General features: G+C 41.9%; 2 protein-coding genes across 5 annotated transcripts in view; both read left to right on the plus strand.

The window, feature by feature from the left end:
• The window catches only part of BICD2 (BICD cargo adaptor 2), a 50,645-nt gene extending 39,756 nt beyond the window's left edge, over window positions 1–10,889 (plus strand). The window contains exons 7-8 of one of the 2 annotated variants that reach the window (XM_054639920.2): window positions 5,493–5,703; window positions 8,805–10,889. In XM_054639920.2, the coding sequence (XP_054495895.1) occupies window positions 5,493–5,703; window positions 8,805–8,810 (217 nt within the window). In that variant the 3' untranslated portion in view covers window positions 8,811–10,889. Of the gene's footprint in view, window positions 1–5,492 lie in introns of both variants that reach the window. The other variant, XM_054639919.2, reaches the window with a different exon arrangement.
• Window positions 10,890–21,914: 11,025 nt separating this feature from the next.
• Window positions 21,915–24,881, plus strand: part of FGD3 (FYVE, RhoGEF and PH domain containing 3) — a 91,488-nt gene continuing 88,521 nt past the window's right edge. For 2 of the 3 annotated variants that reach the window (XM_077184763.1, XM_077184766.1), the window contains exon 1: window positions 21,915–22,237. In XM_077184763.1, coding sequence (XP_077040878.1) covers window positions 22,102–22,237 — 136 coding nt within the window. In that variant the 5' untranslated portion in view covers window positions 21,915–22,101. The remainder of the gene's footprint in view (window positions 22,238–24,881) is intronic. The other variant, XR_013183937.1, reaches the window with a different exon arrangement.

The raw sequence follows: 24,881 nt of genomic DNA on the forward strand, positions 1-24,881 counted from the left end.
CATCTGTTGTTTCACTGACCTGTGTCAGATGATTTGATTGCTTTGTCTTTGGAACTTGCTTCTGCTTCTTAGTTGTGCTTTATGGTGTGATACATGGAATCACTAAATCATCAAGTTTGGGAGAGATCTTTAAGATCATCAAGTCCAGCTGTCCACCCAGCACTACCATTTAACCTCTAACCCACATCACCCAGCACTGCATCCAGATGCTTTTTGAACACCTCCAGGGAGGATGACTCCACCACCTTCCTGGGCAGCCTATTCCAATGCCTGGCCACCTGAACAGTGAAAACAGTTTTTTAATACCTACTCTGAATCTCCCCTGTCTCAGCTCAAGGCCATTTCCTGTGATCCTCTCACTGCAGGCACAGCAGAAGAAACTGGCCCCACCTCACTACTGCCTCTCCAGCAGTTGTAGAGAGTGATGAGATCCCCCCAAGCCTCTTCTTGACAAGACTAAATAAACCCAGTTCTCTCAGCTATTCCTCATTAATATTCAGAAAAGCTAGACACAGAAGATGTGACTTTGAGTATTTCCAGAAAGGGAATAACAGCATTTACCTCCTTTTCCTGGTGCTAGATCTGGAGGTGATGAATGGCATCTAGAGACTAAAAAAGGTCTGGGCTGTCAGCATCCCTGTGAAAGCAAGGAGATGTCGAGGCAGGGCAAAGGCATTTCACTATCCAATGGGCATGCTACAAAACCCCATAAATGATGCTGTGCACACACATTTACAGCACTGAGGTGTCTGCTCTAGACTCTGTGTCTGAGAACTAAAATGTAGTAGCTGCATATGTTGACATTCAACCTTGGTGAAGGTGCCTTTTGTAGATAGGCCCTGGACCTGGGTTGTAAAAGTCTTCTTCCAGAGATTTGTTGAAGTGTCTATGTCCACATCACCTTCCCATGTTCCTGGTGCTCTGCTTGAACCCTGCTGCTAAGAGAGTGAACCACAGGATGCATTCTTGTGAAATAATAATGGTGTGCAGAGAGCTCCTCACAGTACACTGTGCCAGCTCTTGTTTGGCAGTTTGTCTGCCCTTTTGGTTTTAATCAAAGTGGAAAGTGAGTTACTTTAAAATACAGGAGATTACTGCAGCAACAATTATTTGTTTCCATGGTTTAGATTCACAAGTCCTGGTTATGTTTGACAATTCATAGAAAGTGTCAGTGCTTGTATGATGTAAAAAGCAAAGCACATGCACGGCTTGGGTGGTGTGGGGTGGGGAGAGCTGAAGAGCTTGGAATTAGAGCCTCGGTAAGGAAAAGGTGGGGGGAAGGTGTTAAAAATCTGTCTTTACTATTAATTTCTAATATAAAGATTGAGTTAGAAACAGCAGGTGGCTGATCTCTTACAGCTGAATGCAGTCAGTGCTCATTTTCATCTCATTTTAACTGTGTCTCTGCTAATACGTTTCCCAGTTTTTAATAAAGCTGAGAAATTGTGATTTTAATCCTGCATGTTTGAATTTCCTTAGTGGGTTGACAGTTTAATCTCTCGAGGTAGAAGTAGTTGATGCTTCTCTCTAGTTCCTCCTTCAGTCACTGTTGAGTCACCTGTCTTGTTTTCTTGGAAGTTGTCATGTGGTCTTCATTGATTGCAGGGAAGAGGGGAAAAATATGGGTATGCCCAGGTGCATTTGGTTACATCACTTTTTCTTTTCTTTTTTTTTTTTTCTTCTGGAACAGGGCTTGATTTACTAATGAATTTACATATAAATGGTATTAAAACTATTACATGCTGACCCTTACATAAACTGGTCTGTAGAACTAAGGCCAAACCAATGTTTGTGGGAAGCAGTGGTATGCAGCTTTGGAAAATGCCAAGTTAGGTTTTTCAATAGTTTGGCTTCAAAGAGTTTAAGAAGATATAGTTTTTATTTCTCATCATTATATTTAACACTCAGGATGTTTATTTTCTTGGTGTATATATTTGTATATAGCTGGTGTTGTTTTTAAAAATCTAGTTGATGTTTCCTTAAGCTTCTTTTTTTTGTTGTTGTTGTTAATTACCAGTACTAAGAAAATGGGCAGAATCAGAGCCTTGTGTTCACTATCTACTTAAAGCTGCAAATGTGTGAAAGCAGGCTGATACTAATTTCACATTCTTCCTAAAAACCTGAAAGCCAAATGATCTTCTTTCAAAGGTGTTCTTAAAAGAAAGACATCTGTTCTGATTTTATTGAATATATAGCTGGGAAGTAGCCTAGCACATGACAAATGGAATGGTAAAAGGGGAAGGACCCTTATTGTTCTGTCAAAGCAGTAAAAATACACAGGTCACAAAGATATGCTGCCATAGCTGCTGCTGCCGCCATCTAAATCAGGTCCAGAGCCTGTGTCGTCCTAGATGATTAGGGAGGCAACATTGCTGGGTTTTGGTTTGGGTTTTTTTGGGAAAATGAAATTGAGAGTCAGTGAGCAGCATGAAGGAAGAAAGCAGTGCAGATCCCTGTCCACCTCTGTGTGCAACATCTACAGCCACTTCTAGAAAACTTCTTATCCCCTTGTTCCAGTAAATGATTGCTGTGCTTTGTACAGTGTGATGTTCCTTGACCCAGGACAGCCATGCTTGCACCAGGACAAGGTTTGAGTTTGCGGCTATATGATTCCTTTTGGATTAAAGAATCAGGAAAGCAGGTTCAGGGTGCAGGATGGTGTGTAGGCAGAGTAGTTAATGCTCCTGCTTCTCCCCAGTCATCTCTTCTATAGAAGAAAATGGTCGCTCAGGTACAGTTACAAACTGCAGCTGCACATATGCTACTGACAACACTTCCCTTTTTGTGGGGAAGAAAGGAAAAACTCCCCAAATAGAGTTCTATGGAATAACAAAAAAACCAAGCAACCAATTTAGGTATTTGAAATAGTGAATACCTTGTAATTTCTAGGGACAGTAAGTTGATGTTCTAAATTTCTGTGCTAGCAGGAAGCTCTGTGAGATAATGACTTGCTACAATAATCTTTTAGAGTCAAAATCCTGGCTTTAATTACAGCTTGGCTCACATGGGAAAGACTTCACTGCTTTCTAGGCTAGATGCCAGGCCTAGAAAGGCCAGTCAGCCATTGGCTTTGGCACAACTGGCTGTACTTGGTCAAGAGGCAGGAGTGATACCAGAACATAAGTAAGATGGTGTGGGAAGTCCCTGCTCTGCTTTACTGCAATGGTTTGGTTTTCTCTTCCTTATCTCTTTTTGTTCCAAATGGGATGGCGGTGAAGAGTTCTCTTCCCCTTGCTTTAGCTGGCCTGGATTAACACTTCTCTGCTGCATGACAAATCAAGACAGCAGCAATCTTGGCGCTGTTTCACTGAGCTGCAAGTTTAGGGGCTACATTAACTTTGTATTCTGTACCAAAATGTGGATATGTTTTAATTCACAAGAAAGAAGCTGGAAGAGAGCGGGGGGGAACCTCTGCATATTTTTTATATGTCCCAAATCTTTTGGAACTATAATACTGAGCATGAACAAGGGGAACAGGGACAGGTCACTCCAGTGCCAGATCATATTTTGCTGAAGCAATCACATTTCATTTCTCAAGGAATTGGTAATGCTGTTCTGGGCATCCCCCTGGTTTGCAGTAGTGGAGCTTGGAAGGAATCAGGTTCAAGGTGTGCACAGAAAAGATAGCAGAAAGGTCACTTCTAATATAACCAGACCTTGCTTTTCACCTCAGATGTCATGAGTGAGTTTGAAAGCTAGGGTGAAACCCCACAGCCTCTCTGTCTTCCCAGAAATCTTTAGCCTGTGTCTTGCTCCCACCCCCAGGGGGAGAAAACACCTCTCTGACACTCTGGAGCAGCAGGGCCCAGGGTCAGTAGGAGGCTGGGAGCTGTTCAGTTTTGTGGCCACACCCTCCTTCTGGTGCTGGTGACACCTTCCCTCAGAGGGGAAGACTCTTACACTTTCGAGATTATTTTAGTCTTTTCAGACTTCCCAGGGCTGTTTCAATCTTACTTTGTCTCTAGAGCTGAAATGGGTCAATGGGACAAGATCTGGCCCAGAGTCTGGCTTCCACTCCCTGGAGTGTAGCAGTTGGTATAAGTCCATCTGACCACACTGAGAAGGGCAGGTGTTGGTGTTCCAACAAGTTTAAGGTTCCTGGGTTTGGTTATTTGTTGTTTTGGGGTTTTTTTTGTTGTTTTTTTTTTAAGAAAGACCCCTCACATACTGGATTCTCCTGGGCTGCATAATGTGGGAGAGGCTGTGAGGAACTCCAGAGCAGGATGCCCAGAGAGGCGAGGGGACAGATTCCTGTGCATGTGGGGGCCCCAAACTCACCCAAACTTCCTGGTCTGTAAAGCTGCAGTGCAGTTTTAGTTCATGCATATGAACTATATGTTCATATTACTGAGTTGCTATTTAACATCTCTATGTATTCAAAAATAAAAATCTGGATTTTTTTTTTTCCTATTTATATTCCCAAGCAAATATAATTAGGCATATAGGCCTAATCCTGCTGTTTAAAGTAAGGGAGACTAGAGTTTGATAGCATAAGCACAGCTGATGAATCTGCATATCAATGCGTTTTTGTTTTGTGGTGGGTTTTTTTGCAGTCTGCTTTATATTACCTAAGGATAACTGTCCCTTTAAGTCAGGAGCTTTTCCATTTCAAAATTTAAAGGAAATTCTCTGCTGATATTTCTGCTTTTATGAAGAAGTTGTACTTTGCAGATGGTAAATTCCAGCTGGTACCTATGAATATTTACTTGTCTATCCATATGCATAAATGTTGTCTCTATATGGACCTACAGGTAGACTTTAATTTTTTAAGTTAAGCAGCTTCCAGACTCAGTGACAATGACTGTAGATGGAACAGCTTGAGGCATTCATATAGCTTTATCACAGCCTTCCCACTAACACAGTTCCTTTAATTGTTCTAAAATTGATTTTGATGGTGAGAACAATTAAATAAAGGCCACTTGCTATTGAGAAGACAGCCACTACTTACAGCATAATCAGAGTAGGTTAAAGTAGAATTCTGAAGGATGCTTGTTTTTAATAGTGCTGTTCAGTCACCACTGAAGATTTCTTACTTGGACTTTGTGTAAAGTAACAGCACAGTTCAGGTGGCCATTTCACAACGCTCCTGTTGCTGTCCTCAGACCCTTTCCAGCCTGAAGCTTTTTACCACTCTGTAAAAACAGACAAAAGCAGTATGACTGCATGGGGTCTACTTGCTGTGGGAGGACATCTCACTGACATTCAGACATGAGTACAGATACATCAGGCTCCACACTTCCTCTCTCCAAGGAGGTTGTTAATTATACACCATCTTGAAAACCACAAACATGAAGTGCTGAGTGTGGGATTCTTAGAACCCCAGTGAGAAGTAGTTGTGGTTTTCTACAAGTTTAGTTGAAGTTCCTGTTCAAGGGTGTGTATATAAGCAGCTGCAAAGCTATCACTGCTATATAGGCTGGACACAAGGGCTTATGTTGGAAGGTGTTTATAATGGAACCAGTATTGCTAAAGATTGATGTATTTCATTGCAGATGTGATGAGTATGTCACACAGCTGGATGAAATGCAGCGGCAACTTGCAGCAGCCGAGGATGAGAAGAAGACTCTGAACTCCTTGCTTCGGATGGCTATCCAACAGAAACTGGCCTTGACCCAGCGCCTGGAACATTTGGAACTGGACCACGAGCAGTCCAAAAGGGTGCGCACAAAGTCTGCCTCCAAAGCCAAGGGCAGTAACCCCAGTGTAAGTCCCATTCGGTCCTGTGGGGACAGGTCTGAAGGATCTGCCCTGAACAACCAGGTGTTTTGTAGTGAGAAATATAAAATCTGTTGTGACTAGGACACATGTCTAGAAAAACCATATTCTGCATCTTATTTTATGCTGTAACTGTCAGCGTAAATCCCCGATATCTAATGTCACAATGAGTTGACTCGTACTAGTGTGTTGTTGAACCAGGTAATACAAATGTATTACAGTGGTCCTAACTGTAACTAATGCATAAGTATGGGGATGCTATTAACAAGTTAATAGTGGAAACCTGTTAGCTTTTTCCACAATTAGCATATCTGGGCCTTGCTGTTTATGGTAAGTGTTAAGAGTACACCTGATAGAGTATGTATCTGGTGTTGCTTACTGTAGTTTGTATAGCACAAATGTGATCCCTTCTCCAGGGTTGCAGCATACTTCAATAAATGCTTTCATAGGCAGAAACAAACGGAAAACCTTCTTTGTTACTGTGGCCCAAGTGGTGAAAAACAAAGGTTAAAATTAGAGCTGCCTCCAGAATTCAGAGCATTTGGAAACTGGAGTCAAACTTAATTTGCCTGTGGTAGTGGATGTTAAATACTTGCTGTTGTATCACCACTAACCAAAGTCCTAAAGCTTTTATAGGCTATAAAAGCTAAAACAAAACCAGGTACATTGGGGACACTCTGCATCCCTCTCTTGAGAGGGATAATCAGAAGAAACTTGCACATTTATATTAAAAATATGCAATATTAACTCCATCTGATACAAAATTTAAAATATTAATAATTGGGATTCTACCTGGTAGACAGTTCCACTTTAAGAAGTTATGTCCTGAAAGGTTCTGTGTGGTCTTATGTTGCACCTTGCAAGCATAACACTTTGGAAAGAACCCATCTGAGATACCCTTTGCGGGAAAGTAGCCACACAATATGTATGTGTAGAATTAATGTGACTATGGTCTAGCATTGTTGGTCACAAACAGTTTTTCTCAGCTCTCAGTATTAACATAAATAGGTAGCATTTCAGAGCTCTGATCATTTTTTTAAGTACACGGAAGATACTGCATTCCATATGCAAGCCATGTGTTTCACAGGGCTCTACATTAGAGGCACAGGAAATTGATCCAGACCATCCTGCTAATAGTGATTTATGAAGTAGCTTAGTGCACATATTAATCTTTAAAAATGAATAAAGCTTTGTCTGATACTGAACTTTTAAGGGGCCTTTCTACCCACTTAATTACAATAAGTTTGACAGTATAGAAGTGTACTTTCTAATTGGTGCCTACATAACAGAAAAAGATTGAACATGTTGCTTCTAAAATTGTGGAAAATTTGTGGAGCACAGAAAGGCACAGTTCTTTGTTTAACCCGGAGTTTGAAGTGCCTAGCCTCAGACTTTATTTTAATGTAAAGCCCTGTTCATTTTGTACTCTTTCAAATACTTTTGTATGCCCGTAGTGTTACTAAAAGAAATGTGAGCCTGTGCTGGTGAGTGCATGATTCCCAAAGCCATTCTAACCCTGTGCTGTGCTTGTGCTCCCCTGCCTGTCCCTGTCCTTGCTCCCAGCTTGCTCCGTGTGCTGCCCATGCACACGCAATGCTAACAGAAGCTAATAAGAGCATGCTGGTTTTCCCACTGAGGAGAAACCATGGGAAATTTTGGCTTCCCAGATATTTTTAGGCATGTTGGGGGAAAGTCTAAATTACTACAGTGAGATTTTAAACAAATGTAACTTTGCTTCAAAGCTGGGAACCATGGAAAAAAATCTGGCAGCCCAGAGCCAGAATTTCATCTAATGATCTTGAGAAGAATCAAAAAACCTCAAGTGATTAAATTCTAATACATTTCTAAAACATGACTGCTTGGGGCTTAAAGAAATTTCAGTTCTGGTTTTAGAAAGTAGGCCCTGTGTGTCTGTTACTACTTCTTTTAGAAAATACTGAATTCTCCTGAATTTGAGCTTTAATATCGCTAAATAGCAGGCTTGATATTTTAGAAGAGATACCTTTTATAATTTTCAATCCTGCTTTTCTCTTTGCTGCACAATCTTCCAAAAGGCCTTTATTCTTCTCACTCCTACATTAAGTACAATTTAATACATCATGAAAGCAGGCTTTTGAATGCTAACTTTCTCTGCTCTAATAGACTCAGTTACAATTCTGCTTCCACCATAGTAGGGAGCTTTAACACAGTTTTCACTGCTTCCATGTCTCTAGTGACAGTACTTTTGCAAAATACTGATGGCAAAAAGGTAAACTGGAGAAACTAATTGAATGCATTGTTAGTTTTTTCTTTGAATTAGTTGGAATTTTCTGTAACAATTCTAGTGTTACCAGACAGTGACTATTGCTTTCAGGCTTGGCTCCTTCTGTCAGTTCCAAGTGTGAGCAGTTTTGCTATTAGCCCAATAGCCTTAGTGATCATTTCCATCTTCAGTCATTTCTGCAAATATTTAAAAAACCTTAACAGCCAGCCTGCTGTTTGAGTCTATCACTGTTATGGTTTATCCTGTCAGAAAAAGAACTGAGGAATGGTGTAAAGTGACTTGATCCTACCGTTTGTATTTCTAGGTAATATTTAAGACTGAGTCTTTTAATTCTTGATTAACAATTTCTTGAGATGTTCATTTACTGTAAGTCTTTCATATTAGTCTCAATGGGTTGGGGTAAAGCATGGAAAATTCCTTAAGCCATCACCTACCTCTGCAAGCAGGCTCTTCTGAATGATTCTCTGCATAGGCCTGCATGATATTCTGACCTGCATGTTTCTGGAGAACCTAAAGCTTCACTGAAAACATTTCTTGCACACTCACTGCTTTTAACTTATGCTCGAATAGCAAAGCTGTATTCAGTACTTGTAAGAATCCTTCTTTCTGCAAAGCTGTTGCTTCCAGGCTGACCCCACAAAGCCTTGTTCACCCACTGGAAAGGCATCTGCGAGCTGGAGTGGCTGCTGTTCCCCCAGCCAGATAACAGACCCTCAGCCAACTAACCTGCCTGTGCAGCACATGGATGGGGTTACGTTTTCAGTTGATTGAGAAATAAACACTGATTTTTTTTTTCCTAATGCTATTTTATTTTTCCATTTTTCAGCTGTAGAGTAGTTCCTGGAGAAGGCCTTTCCAACAGTGCAACACATTTCTTAGCCCTCCTCACTCTGGTTCAGAGTGGTGGCCCATTGCACACAGAATGGAAACCACTGACCTGATCCTAACTTTTGAAAACACCTTTTCCTATATACTACCTGAAACCTTCCCTTTCTGCCTGAAGCTATAAAACAAACAAGCTTTACCTATAAATGCTGCTGCAGTAAGAAACCTTACAAGTGCTGAAGAAACCTACTTCAAATGTAATCCTCACCATATTAGTCTGTGCTGTCCTAGAAATCTTGGATGGGGGAATTTACTTCATTGCAGATGCTCATTTTTTACCTGATTGTTAAACCTGTGCACTTTTGATATTTTTCTTTAGCTTCTTTAATTCCTTATGTAGAAGGTTTATATAAATGCAGTGGTTTGTGCTCATAGTCTCTCTCCAATTTGAAACTTGTGACTTATGAATTATATATCAGCATGTGGCAGAGATTTGGGGGGGGGGGGCTCTAGATTGTGATTAGAAAAGAGTTTCAACAAAAAGCAGGAGCTCTGCTGAACTATGTGCTGTGCTTCAGCATCTTCTTTTTTTTATTAAAATGTTATGCTTTATATGTTTAAATTACTGATTTTTTTAACTGCCATGTTCATTAAGAAATCCAGGGTATTCCAATTCTGGGGTTTTTTTCATATTGTATTATTATTCTTAGGAATAGTTCAATGTAACAAGAAGAAAACTTGACTTTGCTCTGGTTAAAACAGTAATAGGCACTTGAAAAATATTAAATAAGTAGTATTACATATAAATTCTAGAATTCCTGGGTTTTAGGAAGTTGAAGTATTATCGATTAACAGAATTTTATACAACTATACCAGTTAAATTCCAAATTGGAATTGTTTTGTTACTTTTTCATTTTATTGTGCCAAATTATGGTACATTTAGAAAGAAAAATTCTAAAGTGGTCAGTGATAGGGTGTTATCTGTCAGCGCCTTTCTGTCACTCATTATTGCCAGTAGTGCCTTTGATAATTTGAAAGGAGACTCTTAGAGTAGCGTAGGTTAAGTCCTGTCACTTAGGAGGAATGGAATGGCTGGTTTGGAATTTGTTAAAGATGTGGAGCAATAAGTGCAAAGTGAACTCCCATTTCGCACATTTTTAATGGTAGGCTTACTATAGAGTTTATATATTCAAGGCATTGTAAAAAATTCTGTTAGTCAATGATATTTCATCATGCAAATCCTTGCAAATTTGGGGTATAGACGGGAAAAAATCAAAACCACAAACCTGAACAAACATGACTAGACTTTGGGAGCCAGATGGACTCATCTTGAGCAGATGAGCAGTATATGGCCACATTTATGGTATCAGTCTGGGAATGTGTCAGGAATGTTGCTCACTTGTGGGCGGTGGTGGGGGCAGGAGCCACGGCACTTGTGTGCATATGTGAACCACAGCACATTGGGATCTCCTTTGCATGTTGTATCTAATTGTGATTTCAGCAAACAGAAAGAGAGAAGCTCATCAACAAGCCATGCCAGGTTCTCAATGGCTTGGTGAGGCTCATGTGGATGATTTAATTGGTACTTGCTGGAGGGGAGCACTCCCACTTCTCAAAAAAAGTACAAATTGAATTAATATTGAAAGTGCAGAGAAGATTTCTGTTTGCTGGAAAAAGCAAAATTATTCCTAGATGTGGGGACTTATATTTCCATCTTCTGTTACACTATTGATTCATAAGAAATATTGTTGCATTTAAAATTACTACATTTGTATGTGGGTATTTATTTGAAATTATGTCAAAGTACTGTATTATGTTCCATGTGCATTACCTTTTAGTGGTGGGTTGGTCTCCATTTAACGTCCTGTGCATGTATTCTTGCCAAGTAACCTTTACACAGACCTGAAAAACAAAAAAGTTATGCTTCTTAAAATGATAACTATGTTAATTGGATAACCTTAGGAAGAGGAGTGGAGGTCAAAACACTGCTTCCAGATTAATAAAACAGTTTTTAATCTAGGAAAGCAATGTGCCTGCGTAAAGGTAGTCACATTGGCAGGAGCAATAAAAGACAAAAAGAATTGTGTATTCTGCCTGTTGGTTTTGTGGTTTAAGAAGGTGCTGGTTTAAGTAGTTGGCTGAGGGGATTTTCAGCCAGGGGCCAAATAAATACTAATTTTTATCTGAAAGAAACTGAATACGTCACATCAAGTTTTCTGCAGAACTAGAAAATTAATTATTTGTGCTCATGTTCAGGAAACACCATCCTCTCCTATTCCGTGGCATCTTCATGGGTTAGTTTTGGCCTGGATCCGACTGGTTTAATGTGTGTCACTGAACACCCTTGCAAACACTTGTACAGGGAAACTAAGGGTAGAACTATGGTATCAGTGTTGGCAATTCATCCTGAAATTGCATCTTAATTTCTCATATACTCTCCAAAATACTCATGTACTGTTAGGGCCCCATCCAGCCTGGCCCTGAACACTTCCCTGGAAGTATTTCCTGGCTTGGCAGTGTTCCCTGAGCACCCTGGTCTTGTGGGAGATGTCCCTGCTCATGGTGGGGGGAGAAACAAGATGGTCTTTAAAGTCCCGTCCAACCAGTCAGGGATTCAGTGAAAATCCATTAAGTTGATGTTTGTCCAGTAGACTTAGCAAACAAACTCACAAAAAGCCCCTGCAAGAGAATGCCAAAATTCTGAAGGCAAGGCTGAGGTTTGCCCCATCAATACAAAGATATTCCTGGAGCAGTGACTTCATGTTGTCCCCTAGAAACATTCAATATAGTTTTATACTCTAGTTTAACAACTCTTGTGCCCCCAGGTAGGATTCTCAGAACCATTCTGCTGGTTGTTTCTCTATCTGGTAGCAGTCAGCTGCATGACACCAGCTCATCAACATAAATTATAGCTGGAGCGCAAGATGCCAGTTTTTCCTTGGGCATTGAAAACACTTGTTCAGTGGTACGCGATGAACTAGCAGAGCATGTGTGCTGGAACACTTGCCCTGATTGTAGAGGTCTGCATTTTCTATAACAGGAGCTTTACCTGCAGGATAATCTGCAGAAGAAACATGTAAATCCATCTGCATGCATGTGAGAGCAGACCTGTGAAACAGTAAAACAGGATTCAAGAATGCTTTAGTAAGAAGGAAAATGAGAAAACTGTCAAAGGAGAGTATTTACATTAAAAAGTTGTCTAGTGAATGGCTATTTATGAAAACATTCATTTTTTTGACTCTCTTCTGCGTAGAAAAATCCCCTCCCTAAGCCCTGGGGGAAAAGTTGCCTCTGCAGAGATGGAGGGTGGGTTCAGCATTCCAGCTGCAGATGTGGCTGGAGTTAAGTCTCTGGGAGAGGAATCTGCCAGCAAATGTCACACTCCTGCTTGCTGTGGAGACAGTAATCCACCAGTGATTCTTTGTTTCTTGCAAGTGAGGCTTGAAAACAAGTTGCTCACTTCCGAAAAGAGGAACAGGGCAGATTTCTGGATGTACCGAGATGCCTAAAGATCAGAGACCTGGAAGTTCCCAGGTACCTGGTTTCATGGGATGAAGATTAAGACTGAGGTGCTTTTTGGAGATACACCTAGATAACGTGGGAAAATTCGGCTAGACAAATAATTACAGTAGTTAGAGTTTAAAAAATATATTCACATTCTTGTGATTTTTAAAGGCTGATATAGTAGATGGACCTACAGGATCAGGAAAAGGGGTTTTTGCATCCAAGAACTTTGAAGAAACAATTAAAAACAAAAAAGATCACCTCTGGGAGCTCACAATTTAGCAAAGTGCTAGTTAATGTGATTATTCTGAGTGTGTTGTTATTTTTGAGTGTTATTTTGAATGTTTATCAAAGTTTCAAGCAAACATTCATTAGTCATTGTTGGGAAAATCATTCACACCACTCAAAAGATAGCTTCATCTGTCCTTTCCCAGGAAAGGAGGGGAGGATACTGCTTCCCAGTGCAAATGCAAGTTTCCCCAAGAAGGAAGTAATCACAGCTGAGGAGGGGATGTTTTTTCTTATCCTTACTGGTATCTCAGAGGTAACCTGAGAGCTGATCTGCCCCTTACCTTACCCAGCCCTGTCACTTTGGGACACACTGCTCCTGAACTAAGCCATCAGGTTTGATAGTTATCAAGTGAAAGGGTTGTAAAATGCCCTAGGTCCAGCAACTGTTTAAAAAACTCAAAAAGCCCAAGAAAGCCAACTAACAAGCTGGATCTGATTCTAGAGTATTTCTGAAGCAAAGGTAATACACTGAGTGGGAGCAGTGTAATGAAAGCTGATTTTTGTGACTGTGTTGGAGAAAACCTGAGAAAAATTTTAAAATTTAGATCAAATCTATACTGATATCTAACCAGGACAATGTGTGTAATGTGTTGCTTGCAGTTGAAAGTTACATACATGAGCAAAGCTTGAGTTAGCTAGATGTAAATGAGGTGAGTTTAAGGCAGGCTGAAGTGAGGTAGTAGTGCATGTCCAGACCTCCCATTGGCCTCATGAGAATAAGAATTTAACTGAGCTGAAAATTACTTTCAGGGTAGAACTCCCAAATACTGTAGCTTTTGACTGAATCGTGTCATATTAGAAGTACACTGTATATAGCCAAATATCTACCCTTGTGACTATCTTTACATTGCAAGAATTTTGAACAATTTTATGTATTTGAAGCATCTCTGATGTTACTTTTAAAAGAAATGTCAGCAGGTGGACATTTGGGCTCTGAATGTGCTAGGCTAAAATACTGTAGCAGGCTTAACAGGCAGGAGAAACTTCCATACTGATGATTTAGTATATAGTTTTAAAGCAATCATAAGAGGAAGAAAAAATGTTAAAAGAGTGAAACTTGTAAAAATAAATTCTCACTAGCAATCACATGATCCATTCTCAATAGCATTTAAGGTTTTTTTTGAAACTGATCATTTCTGCTTTTCAAACAGTAATCTATTTGAGGAATTACAATCCTTCATTTTTAAGGAGAGAATAAGAAACAATTCATTTAACTATATGCTTCTTCATATTGCTTGACGTAATTTCTTTTATATCTTCTCCACAAAACCTTACTCCCTATTTTTTACACAGAAGTTTTCAGTTTAACATTGTCTCAGCATTCAGACGCATGCTAACTCACATTTAGTGAAAAAACTCAATTTGTCAGTTCTGTAATAACAAACAATTTCCCTTTAATTTCAGGCGGTGAGACTGGTACTAACTATGACAGTTATTTCTAATTATGTTGACTAAACATTCAGGCAGCTTCTACCAATCTCAAATGTTGCTTAGCTTTTTTTCCTCTGTGGCTTCTACCCTGGAATTCAAATGAATGCACCTCAAAGCTTTATCAAGGGATAAAGAATGAAATACTTGATCCAGCAGTGAATCATCAGCTTCCTTCTGTTACCAGATGAACAAAAAACCTTCATTGAGCCATGTATCCAGAGCCCTGGAGCTGGTGCAGAAACCTCTCTCCTGTTTAGCAGTCAGCTGTCTCCACCAGGAAGCAGTGCTGACATGCCATGCACAGTGTTGGAGGGAGGTTTTATCATGTGCTCTTACCTGGCTCTAAGGAGTATCCTAAAATTACCCTGCCTTATTAAGATGGGAAAAGCATTAATTCTTTTTAGCTGGTAATCAAGAGGTTGTTTAGTAACAAGCCTCAAAAATAAGATTCAGTTTGTAAAAGTAAGTTCCTTGTGGTTTTGTTTTTCTCCAAGTGGACAGAATTCCCTAGCTACCAGCTCTCACCAGTACACATTATTACCCAGTTGCTGAATGTCCAGAGCAACTCCCTTTGGAAGTCAGCTTGGAGAAATAACATTGACTGTGTTCTACATGAAGGGAGGAGAATCTGTGGTGGGAATTGAAGATTAGTAAGAAACATAAAAGGGATGTGGCCCTTATGCCTGAACATGCAAAATATAATTATTGGCAGCTGTGTGGAATCAGGAAGCAGTTCTGGCAAAGAACACGAGATGGCAGTGCCAGACAGCACCAGAGAGAGACGGAGAGAGCCAGACAGGGCCAGGCGGGGCCTGACAGAGCCAGACAGGTCCAGAGAGAGCCAGGCAGGGCCAGGCAGCACCAGCCAGCAGGACTCATCAATTCACAGGACCCTCTGCTTCTTCAAGGAAAATGGGAGCTGAGAGCAGATCAAAGCTGGTCACACTTCTACACTAAGAGATTTGACTTTTGTCTCAAGAATTCTCCCCTTCACCCCTGCCCTTCTCCCTTTTGTTCAGGTTTGCCATGGTTACCTGTGGTTTTGTACAGCTCACCTCAGATATATTGCTTGCACTTTGAGCGAGTCACTGGCTTGGCAGCTCAGGGGTATGAAGCTTTATGGATGGATACCAGTGCTGCAGGTGGTTACCCTGAGTCACATGAGAGACAATAAATGGAACCACAATTGTGAAGAAGTTTTTGTTTTGGTGGGTTTCTTTTGTTTTGTTTTGTTTTGTTTTGTTTTTAATTTTTATTTTTATTGCTCTGGTAAACCAGTTCACTTCCTGAGTATTCACCATTTGTCCGTGTCTCACATAACTGTTCTGGGCTTGTGCAGGATCCGTTGGGCATAGAACACTGCACAAATTAACTGCTTGTTAATTTCAGTGCCTAGCAGAAATGGGTTGGGGCAGCAAAAGCTGTCTTCAGCTGTGTTAGGTCACAGGTTTGACAGAGTGGTTGGCAACCACTGAGAGTTTGGTCTGCACCTTCCACTTTGCCCATCCATAACCCCAAGTCTGAGACCACTGCTTCAATCAGCATGGCCAAGGTTTGACCCAGCTGAGTCCAGCAGCCAGAGGCCAGGCTGGGAGATGTGGCTACCTATAAGTGAGCACTTCCACATAGCTCACCACTCACTGGCATTGCCAGCTTGCAGGGGGACTTTGTGAAAGGTAAGAAACCAGGCAGGCAATGCTGAGGGTCCTGCAGCAGATATCATCCTATTGTACAGAGAGGAACAAAGCTAAAATTATTGAAATCAATCAAGAATCTCATTATGTAATAAATAGCGTGGCCACATACACACTGCATACACGCCTAGTTTCATTAGTTTAGGCAGTTTTGCTGCCAAGAGCTGATGTGGAAACTACAATAAGTCCCAGTGGCATAGCTGCGAAAATTGGTGTAATTTCTCACTAGCAAACTAACCTGCTACATGAAAAGTAGCAAATAATTCTATTATTTAACCAACAATTAAAGGCTAATAGCACTCCTGGTAAGATTTGATTTCTCTCAGAGATTTGAAGGAACTCCACCAGAAACTCCACTCTTGGATCTTCAGTTCATCTCCAATTGTATTTTTTTACTTGTGAGTGAAGTCATATGGTGGAAAATTGCTGCTGGCGGAAAGGTATTTAAGCCTCACAAATGGATTGCTAGTGAAGACCACACTACTTAAAGCCTGCCTTGGCTCATCATAGTGACAGCTAAGAAAATATAGGTATGAAGACAAACAGTCTAACATCTCCTGTCTATTAAGTATATCCAAAATGTCTACACAAGGTAAAAACTAAATCTAGTATATATTTTGGGAGATAAATATCTAGAAATAAAAGTGCTTTGGCTAAAAATCCACAGATTGTAACTTTCAAGGAAGTTCAGGCTTTATATAATTTATATAATTTATATCTCCCATGTGACAGAAAACAGGCATGTCATTGCAGGGCAGGAGCTGTATGTAGACCTTTCCCTCCGCCTCTGCTTTATGACTCTGCCAAGCCTAGCCCAGGCTGGGCAGGAATGTGGTGATCACCCTGGGATGCTTGAATAGCTCATGACACTATTGAAATCACCAAGATCCTGGTAACACATAGACCAGCCACATCTGTGAGAAGAGCAATAGATGATGGCTGGTGTGAAACTTTATGAGGACCTTTGCGTAGTTTCATGAAGAGTCATAGAGAATCTGTTTTCAGAAAGCATACATCTGTATTCTGGATAATTTAATAATAGATTACAGAAATATAGTACTAACCATTTTGCTTTGGTTTTTTTTTTTAGAGTTAAGTTTTACTAAATATTTTGGCTTCAGCTAATTTGCTGGGTCACCCTTCAGTAATGGAGTGATTCCATAATTGATGAATTGTACATAGAGTAACAAAAAAAAGAGATGAGAACTCTTTTACCAGAATTCAAAATGAGTCACTGTTTGTTTCTGAACCCAGATTAACAGTGACTAGGGTGACAAAAATCAAGTGCTGAAATTCCCTCTTTCTTTTTAAAAGCTATACCTTATGTCTGCCAGACCACTATGGCATGTATTAGAAATCAACATTTCTGGAGTAAATTTCTAATCTAGTGGTGCTCAGGAAAAAAGAGTATTTACCTCTCCTGTTTGACAGAGAGTCCAGTTTTACTACCTTTCTAATCAAAGCAGCAATCTGACAGAACCTCAGTTTGGCTGATTTCAGGGTGCTGAAAATCTTGGGCAAAATCTGCAATGCCCTTTAGATTATTTAATTTCTGAAAGGGCTTAACTCTAATTTGCTCATTGTTAAAAGCACTTACGTACCTCTGTGCTTTTTCCTTTTGAATAATGAGATTTGTGTTCCTGAAAGTCATTGACTGTGAAACCCATCACCCTTGATGCATGATTCAATTCTTAAAGCACATCTTGTTTTTGAAGGTAACACAAAAGTCAGTGTTGTTTAAAAGTGTTCAATTGAACGGTGACAAGCTATAGCTCCTCATTTACTTTATAATGTGATACAAGAATAAATTATGAGCATGGACCTGAAAGGATCTTCTGGGTCACTGAGTTCACCCCCACTGCTGCAAATTAATGTGCACATCTGACAAGTCTACAGCTTTAAGTAATCCAAAATATAATGCAAACCCACAGTAAACAGAACCTAATCTATACACAGAAGTTTCTATAATGCTACTGTGCTCTGTCATGAGTTCAGCCCTGGTATTCTGGTAACATCCAATAAACGGAAAGACACCAACTGAACAGGTGAGGATTCTGGTATCTGTCACACATATTGGCTGTTAGCTAGTGGTCAGCAACACTTCCTCATCCTCATCATCCTCTCCGGTGAGGACAGTCACACATCAAGTATAGTCTTTCTGGTCAGCATATTATGAGTCCCCTAATGATCCACCCTCATTTTATACCCCAGAGACAGAAGTGAATGAATCAACCACTCTTGTATTGTAGCTCATTGTTTTTTTGTCAAGCAATGGCAACAGGATTACTGTTTTCCCCAGCCCAGCATTGAAAAGGTGAAGAATGGCTCTTGTGCCCTCCTTGGACATAGAGGACATTTTCGGTTGTGAAGATCAGGCTCCTAAAACAGGTGGTGCACTGATCATTCATTACCTGTTGTATGAACCTAATTCTGCTTTCAGAGAGCCCAAATAATAACTCAGAGGTGTATTACCTTAGAAATATCTGAATCAATTTAAATGAAAAAAAAAACCAAACTGTGAAGTCAGTGTATAAAGAATACTAGTGATATTAGAAAGTCCAGGATTGGAAATGCTCATTGTTAAGAAAAATTAACATTCAAGCCCCAGTAAATATTTATGTTCAATTACTTCATGATGTGCAGCTAAAATACTATTCCGCTCTGCTATAAAAATCTCATGTCAGAGTTTAAAAGCTGCCACAGGACCTGTGTCCCAAATGGAGGGCTGCTTTACTTTTATCTGCAGTTCCTTATTTCTGTATATTGTTCTGTGGGTTTTTTCTTCTGGATTCTTGTCTGTTGTGGTAAGAGGGGTTGGTGAATAAGGAATAGACTTGCTATTGCCTAAGATATCACTAAAACAAAACCCAAACCCTACCACAGTAGAGTTTTGGCTTAAATAAATTTTCCCTTGAAAACTAGCTTTGATCAATAATTTCTTTCAAACTTTTTTTTCAAATTTAAAAGCAACAGAATAAGTTTCAGTGCTCCCATAAAATTTATTTGGTTTTATTGCATTTTCTGGTTTAGTCTTGTAAATGAGAAATAAATCAGTTCTGCTTTATCTGCAAGTGCAAAGGCCCAGCCTCAAATTCATGAGAATGAGATTGCACAAATACTCAAAAGATGTCACAGTAATCTTCAAATCTTAATTTTCACATGAAAAATAGTCTTTTCAGAAAGAGAAGAAACTCCAATCAAAATTCCAAGATTTATAAATAAGGACTCTGTGCACAAAGGAACTCTGTGTTTGCCGTAGAGTGTCATGTGCAAAAGCACATGAAGGTCACCCCAAGGATTATGCGATCCGGAACAAAACACAACATGCATCTCCTACAGGAAAAGTGTGGCAGAAAAACCCCATGCCTTGGCTCCAATGTCCTTTTAAATCTAGAAGAGGTTATTCTTTCCCCCATTAAATCTATCTTTCCTGGACATACAGTGGTAATCCTCACTGAACTGCAAAGACTATCATGAAGAAGATTTACTTTCTATTGAGACAGCTCATCTTGTAACAGAATTTTAATGCAATATGACAGGCAAGTTTTTTATTTTTTGGAGACAAAGAATATCTGTATGAACTTTGCTAACTGCTCACACTGAGTTTATTGGCCCTTTACTCTTACCCTTGCACACATGTGCATTAGATACCAAGGGATTGAAAACAATTAAAACCGGTCCAAGATAAGGACCATATTCAATGACATGCCCAGTGCTTCAAAGCTTAAAGAAGCTTTAAGCCCATTGTACTGGGCCCAAAGTAGAATTCACTGCTAAAATTTAATAAAACAAAGACCTTCAGGTCCTCAGCAAGGTCCAGGTCACTGCAGGAGGTTTCCAACCAGTTTCTAATCTATTTAAGAGAAACTTCAACTTCTTTGAGACTAACACTGTGAATGGCAGAAATGACAGAAATGTTGACAAGGCAGACTTGTTTCTATTATGACTTCCTTCATAAGACATGAAGGGAAACAGCTCACGTAACAACTTCTAACCTAACTGAGACAGGTTAGAAGAAAAGGGCTTTATAGAGCTGAATATATATCTACTGCCAGCAACTCAGCGAAAGGTGGCATCCCATGCTTGTTACTCAAGAGTCACGGTTACAAACTGTGCCGTAAATGATCCCAGGAACATTTTGCTCCTCACAGTTTTAAAGGATTGCATGCCTTTCAATTCAGGTGAGACGAAAGTTCCAGATTCAGGGGAGGTGTCCCAGCAATTTCTTTTGTCTTCCTAAATCTGCTCTGTTTTGCTCTTTTTCTGGCAGCGTCAGACCACCTTTTTCTTAGCTTTTATTCCTTCCAATCCCTAGCAGAGCTGCAAAACAGAGCCCTTCTTTATTACTTATCTGCTGAAACTTCTCTCTGAGACTATACGATTTACTGCAGAATAACTTAACTGATTCTGGTCAGAGAAACAAATGCTGCAGATAACCCAGACTGTAGATACTGAGTGCCTAAAATGAAAAATAGTCCAATTCTCGAGAAAAAACCAAATCAAAACTCTGGCTAGGGTGGGGAAAGAATTGGACAGGATATAAATAGGTAATTTTAAGGGATGCTGGTTATTTGGTGTTCTGGTGTTATATCTAACAAGTTTAAATGCTTAAAATAAAGCTTGTCTCAGCTTCACACTTTATAGCATGGACCTTGCTTCCATGAGAGCAAAGAACCTGGGAAATTTCCAACAATTTGTAAGTTTGTTTCTGCTGCTGTATATCCATTATACCTGATAACCATGCAGCAATGACTGGCCAGCTTGGCTCTGTTCTGGTGAAAATGCTATAGAGAAGACCCACCTCACTGACCTAAAGGACAGGACTAATCTAAGAGAGCCATATCCATTTTTACAGTAATATATTTCTGAAATAATTCATTGTGTATTAAATTTGTGTATGTATATTAATGCTTTAAGGTAGGATTTGGAAAATAACAGGTTGGATTTTCAAAGTGACAAAAATCCAGATTGGTTCATCACTGATGAATCTGCTTTCTTACTCTGGTTTATCTAGACCCTATTCATAGAGTTGATCTAGAACAGCTACTTTTGTTCTGGAATGATTAGTCCACGGAAATTATTTTTGGGAATGTCACTGCAAACTGTGTTTCCATTCCACCACACTATTGAAGTGCTCGACAGTATATTTCCACACTAATGCCTGTATCAACATTGGCTGTTTCAGGGGAAGGTAAAGAGCAATGACGAACTACTGGGTAATAAAAAATAGACTGAAGCCCAACACAGATAACTTTTCATTTTCTTGTTTTGCTGTCTTTTTCCTGAAGGTAAATGCCTTTGTGAAGACCATTTTTCATGTCTTTTGTTTTCAGAGATAGACTGCTTGATAGGTACTTTTGTTTTTCTCTGTATTATTTACTCCTTCTGATGAGAAGCTGGGAAATCTCAGAAAGCTCTGCTTTAGATATGTGCCTCACCTGAAGAAGCAGGGGTATACCTCTGTGGAAGGAGCACTTCACCAGGGTGACAGGCTACAAAAGAGAGCATCGCCCTCCAACTCTGCTGCAATCCCTCCTACTTAAAGCATCCTACTCCCTGTCCAGGCACAGAGTAGTGTGTCAGGTGGGCTTTCGGGTCTGACTATTTAAGAAGCTCTTGTTTTTTGGAGTGGTTCTAGGAGCTGGGAAGAGGCTGGCAGGGTTTTGTTCCCTCAGACAAAATTCGTATCTGAATTGCTCTCTGATGCGTACATGGAATAACAGGCCAGCCAGAGAAGCCATGCACAGCCCGGGGTCTCTCCTGGGCCTCGGCATGTGTCCCACAGCCGCCCCCAGCAGCTGCACCGAGAAGCTTTTGGCTCCAAGGGCAATAGCCGGTGTAGAGCCTGTAGACCTTAGGTTTCCCTTTCTAATCCTTGTGACGTGATTTTGAGCTTCGCCCTGGGTTAGTCCACTAAGGGGCCCATAAACACCCCTGTGGCATGCGAATGATGAGGAGCTTGAGGGCCTCTTGCTCCCTGCCGCTGCATCCCGGAGCCCACCGGTTCACTCAGGGGGGAGTGGGATGCCTCCGGTTAGCCCAGGACGGGTCTGGCTCAGGGGGAGCTCCTCGCAAGGGGCCACGCAAGCGGCAGGCGTTGCTTCCCCAGGGTCGGGCGGGAAGGGGGCAGGAAAGGGTGTTTTCCCCCCTCCCCTTGGCCCCCGCTCCCGGCCCTAGGGAGGGGCCAGCCCCGGCGGGTGCGCCCTTTCCCCGCCGCTGCCCCCGGGCCGGGCGCAGCACCTGGTCCCCTGGCAGCCGGGGCGGCCCCTCCGGCGTGTCCCGTTGCCACTTGGGCCGGGCCGGGGCGGGGGCGCGGGGGCATCCCGCCTCCGCCGCCTTCAGGGGCGCCGCGTCCTGCTAGCGGCGCCTCATGGCGCGATGCAGCTGCAGTGGGAGGGAGAGGAAACCCACCCCCCTCGCCCGGCGGCCGCCTTTGTAACCGCCCGGCCCAGCTCAGCGCGCAGCGGCTCGGGGAGCGCCGGAGCGCGGCGGCGGGAGCAGATGGAGCCGGAGGGTAAGGCTACGCCCAGCTCCCCGCGCCCCGGCCGCGATTCCGAGGGAGCCCCGCGCTGGCCCGCCGAGTTCTCGGTGGAGGCTGCGGCGGCCGCGGGGAGCCGGGCCGGGAGCGAGGCGGCGCCGTGGTCTCGGCGGGCCGCGGGGTCTCTGCGGCGCGGGCGGGGAGGCTGGTTCCCGGGCCGGCCCCGCTCCAGGTGTGGGGGCCCGCCGCCGCCGCCGCCTCCTTCCCCTGCCCTCCCCTTGCCGGCTGGCGGGCGGGCGCGGTCCCGCCGGCTCTGCTGGCGCCAGGGCCCCGCTCCGCCCGCGCCCTCGGCGGGGAGCTTGGGGTCGGGCCGCTCCGCCGCGGGGAGGCCGGGGCCCAGCGGAACAGCTCGCACGGACTCGGGGGCGCCTTCAACTAACTTTCTTTCTTTAATTGATTTTTTCTTTTCGTTCCCTGCCCCCGCGAGCGGCTGGCGCGGTTCTGATGCACACCCATCGCCCGGGGGGCCGGCCCGCCCTCCCCAGGCTGGACCCGCAGCGGCGCTGGCTGCGCTGCTCGCGGCCTCGCAAGCGCCAGCTGCGGGCTCACCCCGAGCTGCCCCCGCACACACGCCGCGGACCCGGCGTCCCTGTGCGGCTCACAATGGCCAGGGAATCCATGTTTGAGTAAATGCAGCACTGAGTTGTGTAAATATATTTTTAGTTCTCCTAAAACCACACAAAATCAGTTCTGTTAAACATTAATTTCATTAAGACTGCTATTAACTGTAGAGATTAAATTTATTTCCTGCCAATCTTTATTTAGGCACTTATGAAATGCTGAGGTTTTTTTCCTTCTCTCCTTTTTAAATACCTTTTGGAACTGTTAGTACTCTAAACATAAACCATTTCCAGTTGCAAATTGGAAATTTCTGAACCATAATGATCTGTTATGTTTAGGTGGCTGTCTCTGTAAAACCAGTATTCTCGTGGAAAAAAACCAACCAACCAAACAAACAAAAAACCCCAAAAAACAGAAAGAAGGAAGGAAGGGGGCGAAAAGCCCAAAAAACCCTGAAGAGATTTATGTTTAGAAAACTGGCCACATTCATCGTAGCTGTTTTTTAAACCTCAGTACCTATGTCACATTTTCCATTCCAAATATTAAGAGTGGTGTAACTATGTTAAAGGGATATACTCTACTTTCCATTGCAAGCTTTAGGGAATTTTAACACAAAGGAAAACAGCTCTGCAACATAGAAGAATCTTGCAGTGCCTGATACATAGCGGCACCAAGGAATGGGAGAGACTATTGGCAATTGTTAATGACCAAGAATTGGTTTTGTTGAGAAGCATGCAGAATGGAAAGGGATTATGTATGGTGACCAATACATTGATAAAAGGATTCTTGCATTCTTTAGAAGAAGTTTGTCTTTCATAGAAAGCTGTTTTTCACAATGCTAGGAGGATGTTTTAGAGTTCATACTCCATCTAGCAGAGCTGTGTTTATGATATCCCTTGGAATAATCAAGCTGGGTTGTTCCTGATTTAGCTCATTTGTGACCCAGTTTGTTATGTTGTAAGTGTTCTTACCTTAATAATGCTAAAGAAAAATTATAAAAATGAAATTGAGTTTGAAGGAACTCCTTTTAAAGAAATAAATGCTTATTTTTAAAAAGTGGAAGTTTTCTGTCCTGTTTTTACCTACAAAAGCTGGGTCAACCTAGGAAAGGTGATGGCGAGTTTCAGAGCTGCTGAAGTTCCCCACCTGCCCTGGATCCAGAGATATTCAGGCAATCTGACTTCTGGAACCTCCTGAACTTTGTGTACCAATCTTCAGTACATTAATTTTTAGAGGCTGGTCCTCCCACATGGGTTGGAGCTTGCTATGTGAAATGCCCATGCTAGCAGCCTCCTGCTCTGTTAGTGAAAGAGTCAGGGCTCTCATGTCAGTTGCTTGTAAATTGCAATACAAGCAGTATGCAATTGCAATGTCAGTTGCTTTTAGATTGGTGCAATATGTGTCCCTCTGTATGTGTGTGTTTGTGATTTCCTTGAGGCTGGTGCATCTTACTGAAGAGCATCAACCAGTGAGCTTTAGTCCTGTTTTCAGAGTCAGGGGACTCAGAGTGTGGTAATATAAGGGAAATATGTAGAGCTTGCTTGCTCTTGTGGCTCTGATCTGATGTGCCCTGCTTGCATAGTCCTGGCTGGAATCGTTCTTGAATGGAGCTGGAATTGCTGTTGTTCAGTCATATTTGCCACAATTTCCTGCATTTAAATGTATGTCTAAAACTTTTGCTGAAAGTGGAGTCAGGACTTTCTCTTTCCAGAGGACCTTTGCCTCTTGCCGAGTGTGCAGATCTAAGGCCTGGCAGGTATCTTCTACAGAAGCAGGAAGAAAGATGGAGTTGATACTAGGTTGCCCCATTCCTTAAGGAAATCCAGTGTAGCGTGCTAATGCTACAGAAATACTGACCGACACAATTCTTGTGGGTGTCTCCCCAGCTCCCAACAATGGCTGAGGTGATAATGTAGGACAAGGTTGGGACTGCAGAGTGTATTTGGTCTTGGAGTATCAGAGGTGCAAGAGAGAATATTACATTCAAAACAATAAAAGCAGTAGAATCATAGTGATGATGGTCCTCATGGCTTTTTGTGTGGCATGAGCTTCTGTAGCG

Source organism: Agelaius phoeniceus, chromosome 11 (assembly GCF_051311805.1).
Source record: "Agelaius phoeniceus isolate bAgePho1 chromosome 11, bAgePho1.hap1, whole genome shotgun sequence".
Classification (NCBI taxonomy): domain Eukaryota; kingdom Metazoa; phylum Chordata; class Aves; order Passeriformes; family Icteridae; genus Agelaius; species Agelaius phoeniceus.